This window comes from Protobothrops mucrosquamatus, unplaced genomic scaffold (genome assembly GCF_001527695.2).
Source record: "Protobothrops mucrosquamatus isolate PMUCROS unplaced genomic scaffold, P.Mucros_1.0 scaffold734, whole genome shotgun sequence".
NCBI lineage: Eukaryota > Metazoa > Chordata > Lepidosauria > Squamata > Viperidae > Protobothrops > Protobothrops mucrosquamatus.
The window spans coordinates 242,134-252,899 of NW_015387008.1; the positions used below are offsets into that span (position 1 = coordinate 242,134).

At 35.3% G+C, this 10,766-nt stretch overlaps 1 protein-coding gene across 3 annotated transcripts in view; it reads left to right on the forward strand.

The window, feature by feature from the left end:
- Positions 1-8,551, forward strand: part of EHF (ETS homologous factor) — a 39,955-nt gene extending 31,404 nt beyond the window's left edge. For all 3 annotated transcript variants that reach the window (XM_015818400.1, XM_015818399.1, XM_015818401.1), the window contains 3 exons: positions 1,768-1,833; positions 4,321-4,516; positions 6,204-8,551. In XM_015818400.1, the coding sequence (XP_015673886.1) occupies positions 1,768-1,833; positions 4,321-4,516; positions 6,204-6,303 (362 nt within the window). In that variant the 3' untranslated portion in view covers positions 6,304-8,551. The remainder of the gene's footprint in view (positions 1-1,767; positions 1,834-4,320; positions 4,517-6,203) is intronic.
- Positions 8,552-10,766: the final 2,215 nt, after the last annotated feature.

Below are 10,766 nucleotides of genomic sequence, written 5' to 3' on the forward strand. Positions count from 1 at the left end.
TTAAACTAGACATACCCAATTCCAGCAGCCGTTCCTTATATGCTTTAGCCTCCAGTCCCCTAATCATCTTTGTTGCTCTTCTCTGTACTCTTTCTAAAGTCTCAACATCTTTTTTACATCGCGGTGACCAAAACTGGATGCAGTATTCCAAGTGTGGCCTTACCAAGGCATTGTAAAGTGGTATTAACACTTCACGTGAGAGCCTAGGTGAAGCTGATTGCATTCAAAGCTGAGAAAATAAAATATTGTTTCACACAGTGATTGATAAACAGTACTATGTTAATCATGCCTATTTAGAAATAAGCCCCACTGATTTAGATGGGAAAAGGGTTGCAGCCTAACCTCATGAGTGAGCCCACAGCTCGATTATATAGTACATATTATTCAAGAAGAAGTTTTTAATTATTTATAAAGAATATATAAATGGATGGCTTATGGCTATTAGCAATAATAGGACTTAAGATGACAGATGTAAAGAATATGCAATGAAAATGTTGAATCTATTCAGCAGATTGTTAGAAAACTTTGAATTATTTAATAGATTGTGGAAATGTTGTTGAATCAAGGTATCTCAATTTCAACAAAATATATGTCAAAATAACCCATGATATTCTGTTTAGTAATTTAGTTAAGTGTAGTCTAGATCACATGACAATTACACAGATAAATAGCTGGCTCAAATGTTTTACTCAAAGAATATTCATCAACTATTTCTCATAAAACTTAACCATAGTGTTTGATGCTAAGCCCTGTACTTTTTAATTATTTAGATGAAGAGATAAGGGGACTGCTTGTCAGATATGCCAATGACACAACATTGAATCATGATAGGTTAAAATATGTGCTGAAAACAACAAAATTAAATTAAACCGAGGCAAATGAAAAAGCTTTCATTTAGGAAATAAGAATCAAATGGTAGTCTACCCAGCTATCTAGTTTGAGAATAATATTTGTGGAATAGTAATAGTTTACACATTATATGTGAGTCAACACTAGATATGGCTGCAAAGAAAGGAAATTTAAGTTTATATCAACAAAAGTATAGTTTTCTAAATCATAGGAAATAATAGTTCTAATTTATTCTGTACTCATAGATCCTTCCTAAAGTATTATTTTGACTCCTAGGTACCAACTTTAAGAAGGATTCATATGAACAGGGATAAGTTACAAAAAGGCAGAAACGTGGATATTTTTACCTCTGAGAAGAGAACACTAAGAGTAATAACACTCTTCAAATACCTGAAAAGATGACACACAAAAGAAAATTAAGAATATAGGATATGAAATAATAGATTTAAGTTGCAGAATGTGATTGAATGAAAGAACCATTCAATTACCTAGAGTGACGGTGGTCTCCCATTCATTGCGTACTCAATATATTCAGGTGGATTTACATTTAATTTGAATTCCTGCACTAAGCAGAAAATTGAACTCAAAGTGTCTATGATTCTATGAAGTTTGGATGGGCTGTCATTGTGAAGAGAGAGTTTCACCTTTTCCATGACTTGCAGATATTTTCAATGTTAGCTGCTTTGTGAAAGTTGCAATTTTTTTGAGGTAGGGCCAATTGACTTACCCCTAATTGCTTTGAAAAACTTGTTACTGAAATTACTGAAGACCATTTTGTTTTATGTTGCTCCCAATTGAGGCCTTGAGGATCGTATGGCTGACGAATGGGACATATTTTTAAGTACATTCATTGTATCATCATCTCTAGAACAAATTCAGATCTATAGAGGCAAGAACTGATTTCCTTTTCTGTTGCAGAGGAGTCTTCAGAAGGGAAGAAAATTTCACAAGATCACCCTCCAAAATCACACAACAAGAAACACAGTAAGACAGCTATTCTTGGATTTCTACCCTGTGAGGGGGACATTAAACACTTATGGGATGTATACTGAATGAAAACAACAGAAGCGTGTCTAATCTGTAATTAGGCCGAGTGCCTTCCTCAAATATTTTCCCTTTGGAATTAATATCAAATAGAGGGGGGAAATGACTATATATGTTTCTGCCATTGATTCTTCAGGTTTCTCTTTGGTAAATGTAGCCCCAATGCACTAATAGTAAGATGTGGCTTTCCCAGGAAATTTAATGGTGAGGTAGAATCAGTGGGCACTGCTCGAATGAATGTAGTGAAGTGGATATAGAAGGACAGTAAGTGATGATTATGAAAACAATGATTACTTTCATGGAGGATACTTATAAAATTCTGATAACATGGTTAGCCTTGGTACTGTAGGAGCTAAGCCTGTCATTTTCCATCTAGTGATCTATTTCAGGCAAATAAAGTATTTTGGGCAGGCTGTGATCAAGCATGAAAAGGTCACTGTGAATATTTAAATATCTAAAAAATAAAATTATTATTATTATTATTATTATTGTTGTTGTTGTAGTTGTTGTTGTTAGGCCTTTTCAGGAATTGTATTCTTGGGAGAACTTAAAACACCCTTCACTTTACAGAGTGAAAATAATTAAAATAATACTTTTATTTTATTCTACCATTTCTTTAAATGCTATAGCTCTCTGATTCTCAGTTTCGATCTTCATCATTATATGTCAGATTGGATTGTTCAAATGAACTTTATTTATATGTTTCTTTTAAATACTTCTCAGAATATACATGAATGAATATAAATTTCATTTTCCCCCCCCTTGGCTCAGATCAGATGAGAAAAAGAATGATTTCCTAAAAATTGCAGAATTATATATTTATTGTTGAAGTTCTCATAAAGTTCAGAACAAACTAGGATTGAACTATGTTTCTTGGGTGGCTCTCTGTTTCTGAGTATATGCATCCTGTGGGGTAAAATTCTCCCACACTTCTTTTCAACTCCGTTGGTGCCAGCCAAGTTTTTTTAAAAAAAACAAACTGAAATGAGCTTCTCTTATTTATAAAATGCGGTGAGTCTGTGAAATCAAGTTTCATGCACTTGTTCTGGAACAAAACAAAATGGAAGTTCAACTGCAGGCTATTTATAGGCTAGACTCGTGCAACGTGTTTAATTTGATTAGTGAATTATACAATTTTCTAAATTTACATAATACATTCAAACTAATCAAGCAGCCTGAGCAGATATAACAAGATAAAACCTGAGAAAAATTAATCAAGGTTAATACTAACTAATCCCAGTTCACTGCATGGATGCATTTTCCGTAATGTACTATATTTGACCTTTTAAACTAACGTATTTCCCTGAAAATAAGACCCAACAGGAAAACAAGCCCTAGCATGATTTTTCAGGATGCTTGCAATATAAGCCCCACCCCCAAAATAAGCCCCAGTTAAGATCGTCAGCCAGACAGATGCATTTAGTACCATATTTCCCCCAAAATAAGACCTAACCGGAAAATAAGTCCTAATGCGTCTTTTGGAGCAAAAATTAATATAAGTCATTCCTTGATTTGTTCTTTAGGTCAACAAGTTAAAATTTAGAAATATATTTTCAATATTGGATTGTGTGGTATTTTTTTTAAACCTAAAACAGTGGTGGCGAACCTATGGCACGGGTGCCAGAGGCGGCACTCAGAGCCATCTCTGTGGGCACGCACGCCATTGCCCCAGTCCTAGGCCTTCAGCTGGGTTTTATAAAACCTTTTCGCTTTAGGCCTCCGCCGCCGTGTACAAAAAAAAAGGTTCAATCAGTCAATTTCAACTTCTCGCGGGAAAAAAAAGATCTTGCAAAGTTGGAATTGATTGATTGAACTTTTTAGTCTCACCAAGTCTGCTGTTACCACCGCAGCCACGCTCACCCAATAGGCCACACCCACCCAATAGGCCACACCCACCCAGCACCCGACGATGCATAAGTGGGTTTTGGGTTGCAGTTTGGGCACTCAGTCTCTAAAAGGTTCGCCATCACTGACCTAAAACCTTAAATTTTAATATCAGAGACATTAAATTTTTAATTAAATACACAGAATAGGAAGATTACTGGCATAGGTTTTGTGATAAATGAACAATTTTGAGTTAAGAATATGAGTTAATTACATTAACTAAGGTTTGAGTTCAGCTAGGTGTGCAGGAGGGTTAAAACAGGCAAGGTGGGGATTTTAATGCTGAGATCCAGACTCTGCCTTTTTTATGCGTGTTGCCAATATGTGCATGTACAATGAGGTGGGGCTGCAATTTTGATGTCAATTTCCTGCTTTGACACCCCCCCCTCAAATTCCAATGATTAACTCTAGGGTTCAGAATCAGACTAAGAAAGTACAGGGAGAACTTTTTAAAAGAAATATTAGGAATTCTTAAAATTCATACCCCTCACCCTTTGTTTTTCAACACAAATAATGTTTCCTCTGAACGTTATTTCATTATAGCTCCTCGAGGAACTCACTTGTGGGAGTTTATCAGAGACATTCTCCTTCATCCAGAGAAGAATCCTGGGTTGATAAAATGGGAGGATCGGTCAGAAGGCATCTTCCGATTCTTAAAATCTGAGGCAGTGGCTCAGCTATGGGGAAAGAAGAAGAACAACAGTAGCATGACTTACGAGAAACTCAGCCGTGCCATGAGGTAATAAAGGGGAACATTTTGCTTAAAAAAAAAAACCCCAGCTGTCTTTAGTCTCTGGTTGCATGACAAAGCAAAGAGCCAGAGTATGCTGAAATTGCAGGGGATTTTTAAAATGTAAAGTAGTGTGAAACACAAGATATTTTCCTATGGCATAATTTCCTCCTGGTTTTTTTTTCCTGATCCAAGTGAAAGATACTGGTTGGATTGATGTGGCAAGATGGGAAATCTATGATCCTAGCTCTGAGGGCTCCTCCCCCTTCACCTGGAAAACCACATTATATAGCTAGAAAGACTGCCAAATTGTCTTTACATGAACAGAGAGATTTTGTCAGTTATGAAAAAGTGTCGACTCCTTCACTAAACAATGACTCACCATTTGTCTTTAAGTCCCACAAAAGTGGCATGTACAGACTTTGCAAGTCTTCCTGAATCATCAGAAACATTTACAGTTCCAATTACTTCTCAATATAATAATCTGTGTATCGTACTTCAGATATTAATATGATTTCCCCTTAATATAGGAACAGCATAAGCTCGTTGGTCAGTTTCACTTCCTGCCCAAAGTTCCTTAGATAAAGACAAACTTGCATATCACGTTCAAGGGATTTTGCATTCAATGGGTGTAATTTGTAACTGCAGGTTTTAGATATAGATGTTTTGTAGTTTTCTTTCAATAAATGGGTTTTTTAAAAAAAAACATTTTGTTTATTTATTTAGAAAATGTATATAGCCGCCTACTCGCTCACAGCAAGTCCAGGCAGCTTACAAACAATAAAAAACACAGTATAGAAAAGAACCAAATAAAAATAAAAAACAATAAGGCTACAACACATGATCAAATAAGCCATTTGATGGCCTCCATCCCACTCTGGGTTCCCCAGGCCCACTGGAAAAACCAAGTCTTCATGGCCTTACGATAGAGTGGGGCCCACTCTAATTTCTGAAGGGATGATCTCTCAAAGGCAGGGAGCCACCATGGAGAAGGCCTTTCTCCTCCTTAGGGATGGGACCAGCAACATTCCTTGTCTCCCCACTCTAGTGGGTCAGGTGGATGTGATCAGCAAAAGACCATTCCTTTAAAAGTGACAACCAGCACCTTGAATTGTACCTGGAAGCAAATCAGCAACCAATGCAGCTCTCGTAAGAGAGACACATTAAGGTCTGCACAAAACCATGCTGGCCCCTGCATTTTGAATCAACTGGGGCTTCCGGATGCTTTTCAAAGGCAGCCCCATGTAGAGTCAAGACGGGAAGTGACTAAGGCATGAGTGACCATGAATAGGAATTGTTGGTCCAGAAAAGGGCATAACTGGTGCACAACTTGCAGTTGTGCAAAGGCCCTCCTGGCCACAACTGTCACCTGCTTTTCGAGCAAAATTCGTGAGGCCAGGAGAACCCCAGATTCCGTGCTGGATCTGTTTGGCGCAGTGCCATCCCATCCAAGACTAAAGGTGGCAATCTTATTAGAACATATCCATAAACCTTGTATTTATTCTACCTTGTATGCAATGGGCCTATGTAAAGGCTATGATATGGTAGTAACTCAAGACCTGATGAGATACTGGATTATTTTCTGATTTCATGAGAAAATAGTTTAAATTGTAAGTCCAATTATAAATAAAATTAAAAGGGAAATGGTCAGCAAATGAGTTTTTATGTATCTGATTTAATCATTTCCTTTTAACAGATACTATTATAAAAGAGAAATTCTTGAGCGTGTAGATGGACGGAGACTGGTATATAAATTTGGGAAGAATGCCCGTGGCTGGAGAGAAAATGAAAACTAAACACAACTTTAAAAACAGCTATAGAAATATTCACTCGCAGGAAATCCTATAGGATGTAAATATTCTAAAGACTGTTTTCTTCTATTTATGTACAAAAATTGGGGTCTGCAGAAATTACGTCTAATGGGAAGAAGGAACACTATTGTTTGTTGATGTTATAACTATTTTATTTGAAATATGTCCTTTTATGGAGAGTATGTACACAGTTTTCTGTGACCTATGATAACACTGTATGTAAATGTATAAGGATGAGTTGCCTTTCTTGTAAAGATTTTAAAGAAAATGAATTCCAAAAGAAATGTGATTTAGCATAATGCTGTGAGAGGCATTTGCTATAGTGGGAGCAAATCACAGGGCATTACTTTATACTTAGGTATATCACTGCATTTTAGATAACTAGGGATTTGGAGTATCTGTCTCAGAATTTTATGAGATAGGTCTTTCCATTCAAAATATACATCTTTTTTCAAAGGCTGTTGAGTAGTGAGACATCAATGGTTAATTAAACCAAAGGCTGTTGAGTTATGGCTTCATTTTTTTCCTTGGGGTTTTTTGGTTTTTTTTGCCGTTCTTCTAGACAATATTAATGTGGCCATTTACAGTAGCCTGGACCTTTTTGTAGTCCTCCATGTAAAGTTGGATTTATCAACTCATTCCATGCCCAAATAATTCTCTTTTGAAATAAATCCTAGAACATGAAGAATTATGAATAAAAACAGTGGATGCTTTATTTGTAGACCTCAATAACTTTAGTTGAGCTTCGTAACCAACCTTGAATGCTTGTGACTCAAATCACAAAATTTTATGTGTCAGCAGCATAAAACTGCCTTTCCTAACCTGGAATCACCCAAGTTTTGGAACTACAAACAATTATGCAAACTGGACATTCTGACAACTTAATTCTAGTTCATCTGCCATGTTGAACAATGCTATCTCTAGTGTATCAAGGATAATCAAAGTGACAAAACCTTCCTTAAAAAAAAATCAACTGTATGTCTATAAAGACTGGCAGCAAATATCCACATTTCTGACAGGAGTAATTTTTGGTTCTATCTGATCAAACTGAACTTGAGATTTTATGTATCCAAAGCATTTGCTTAGTCACCGACCTAATATATGTTTGGATATGAACATAGAAGTCTGTGTGATAATGAAGCTGTACTTTGAGATTAAGGGTTTTTTTCATTACATAAACCAAGTCCCTCCATTCAGAATGCTAATAATCTAAGATTCTGTTTCAGTCTTTCTTCCCTTTCTCCCAGATGCCTAGTTTTTATTTCCTGGGATGGTATGGCACGGAAGAATATTTCGTCATGTAAGTTCCTTCGTGTAAGTTAAAATGATTCAGTATAAGCACTACCAGCCCAAGAAATACAATTAAAAATGACTTCTTTACGCTCATTAAATTTCAGTTGTGAGACTGAATCCAAACCGTCTGAAACTTAAAGTTTCTGTGTTCAACACCAGTTGAGTATTTTTCATAAATATATCAAAATCACTTGTGGAATAGAGCTTGTGCTTTTTGCTAATAAACGTTGGTAGCTGCTGTTTGATGAAAAATACTCCTAAACAAGGCAGATAAAAAACACCTTCGCAACCATAATTCCTGCCAAAACTTTTAGCTAGCACACATCCATTATAGCTATGTTATATTTGAACTTTGCTTAAGGTGAGTGGAGGCAGTTAATCTTATTTATAGGAGAAGCTGGTAACCAGGACAGCAGGTTTCAAAGTAAGCCTTTTCTGTTGACTGAATATTTACTGACTCACTGAATGAGATTTTTCTTCAGTTTCTCTCTGTTCTTTATTTTTAAATCAATGAATCTCCATAATCTAATGATCTTTTTGTGCAGAAATATCACATCTGATGTGTTGGATTCGATACAGCCTTTTGCTATTGAGTCAAAACAGTGTTATTGTAGAGTATCTATAATGATATAGCTACTTTTTTCACAGGGCAATCTATATTCTCTTAAATAAGTTCTGTTGCCTTATGTCTAAGAATTTAGGTGCAAAATTATAGAGGGGAATTTAAAAAAATCATGGTGTTGTTCTTCAACAATATGAGAATTAAAACTGTATCTAAGCTGCACACAAAGTGAAGAATACAGACAGCAGTATTAGTACAGATTTCTCCAAGTTGGTGGCCTTCAGTGCAACCACAGGGAAATAAAGAAAAGTTGACCACCTACTCAAAACCCTACCCCCTTTTTATTTGCATTGTGATATACATAAAAATTAGAAATCAGAGCTACATTCTTGATTTTTTTATTCTTCTTTTACTAACATCCCTGGTGTCCTTCATGCATGTTGCATTCTTCTGTGTTATTGAAAGATCTCTGGGACTTGCAATTCAATCCAGTTGGGTTAGATATGTTAGTACTCTAACCATGGAATCTAATAGAAACTTCAATCCATATTAACTTTTGGTTGCCATTTTAACTTTTATTTATTTGGCCAACATGATCTTGCTTTTGAGATTTTGGAAACAATCCATATTGATAGGTGCTGCTATTTTACTATTTTACTATCTCTCAGACCATGGAGTACCTGCTTATAAGCATTTATCATCCAAAAGGCATTTTCTTCTTAGAATGCATGAGTACTACAATAACAATACATTTCTAAATCCTCATTTTGGAGTAGTATATCGTACTAAGTTATCTTTGTGATATAATACATAGCTCATATTTATATTACATTGGTAAACTGCTGGCCTTTCTTTCTTCACAGACAACCTCGGGAATTAGAATATGTGAATAGATTTTAAAATCTATAATTAGAACTTTTCGGAATTGAAAACATTTTGGAAAAAATACTTTTCTAAAAAAGTTTCCCCCTGTCAAGCCTGCTCTCTTTAATTTTGGTTCTGTGAATCATAATATAAATTAAAAGGGATTTTTTTCAGCATAGTCAGGATATTAATAAAATAAATTTGAAGCATAAATGTGTGATTAAAAACCAAATAAGTTTAAAGTATTAATTACATTTAGGGTACTATTTTTCAACATTCACAAGTGTATTTATTAACCTCTTGGCGTTAACTGAGTTAGATTTCCCCACTGTTGGCACTTTAAAAATGCAGTTTGTCATTTGGTTCTGAAACTTAATTCACTTTAAAAAGAGACATGGTATAACATTGACCTAGCTCAGGGGTAGGCAACCTTGGCTCTTTTATGACTCGTGGACTTCAACTCTCAGAATTCCTGAGTCAGCTATGCTGACTCAGGAATTCTGGGAGTTGAAGTCCACGAGTCATAAAAGAGCCAAGGTTGCCTACCCCTGACCTAGCTAGAAAAAAAGAGCATAAACATATAAAAATGATACCATATTGACAAGCAACGATGAACTTTTTAGAAATTCTAATTAAAGGATACAATGAAGATATGAGTGTAGCAAATTGTTATTTAAACATAAAGGCATTGATGAGATTGCTCTTTTAATGTTTGCAAAGAACAGTCTTTTTAGAAGTATATTTCCCATGAATAAGATTTGTACATATTTTTAGGGTGGCATAATTTTTTAAAATGTATAAATCTGTATACATTTTAACTCAGATGTATAAAGATTTATAAATGTATTGCGGTATTTATATAGATGAACCCCAATCACCTGGCCAAAGAATTTGCTGATGTAGTGTGCTGCTTTGCTTAAGAAGTAGTTTGTGCATCGTACTACCTAGTTCTGTGGCTTCCTATTCATAACTAATAGTTTGAATGTTTAGCTACTACAAGGCAGGTATCCCTGAAAATGCAGCCACTATGTACTAGAGAAAGTCTATGCAGAAACACGTATATGCTTATCATTACAGCTTTCTTGTTACTGTAAAATGACTAGAATCTCTTGCTAGCTTCCCCATTTATAAGTTTTCTAGAAGTGAATTTTTTTACATCAGATTTAATGACTATCACAGAAACAGCATACTGTTGCTAAGACTGTTTCTATCCACAAATTGCTAATTAAAACAATGTGTTTGTTTCTTTAAATGTTTAGTAATCATTCAAAGTTCCCTCCATAGAAATTGGCTTCAGAATGAAATTGTATGCAATAATCAACATGATTAGATTTAATGAAAAGTGGGAAATTTAATGGCATCATAGTGCAAGGGGCAGCCTTTCACTAGATCATTTTTTTAAAGTTGTTTGTATCTGTCGATAGTGTGTGTGTGTGTGTGTGTGTTTGTGTGTGTGGTTGTGATATAATATTTACTGTTAATTTATGGACTTGCAACTTAAATGAAGCTTGTAATTTATAATAATATGTGGATCTAAGGCATAAAATAAACCAAGCACTGGGGCAGCTCTGATCAGATGTAAAAGGAGGCAATAATGGTACTTGAATTAAATTGGGCGAGGGATACATCCAGTAATCATTTTTCCTCCCATTATATTCCCATTCCAAACTGTTTCTGCAACAGCAGCCATTTATTATAATAAATAGTACTAGTACATTTTCTAGGACTG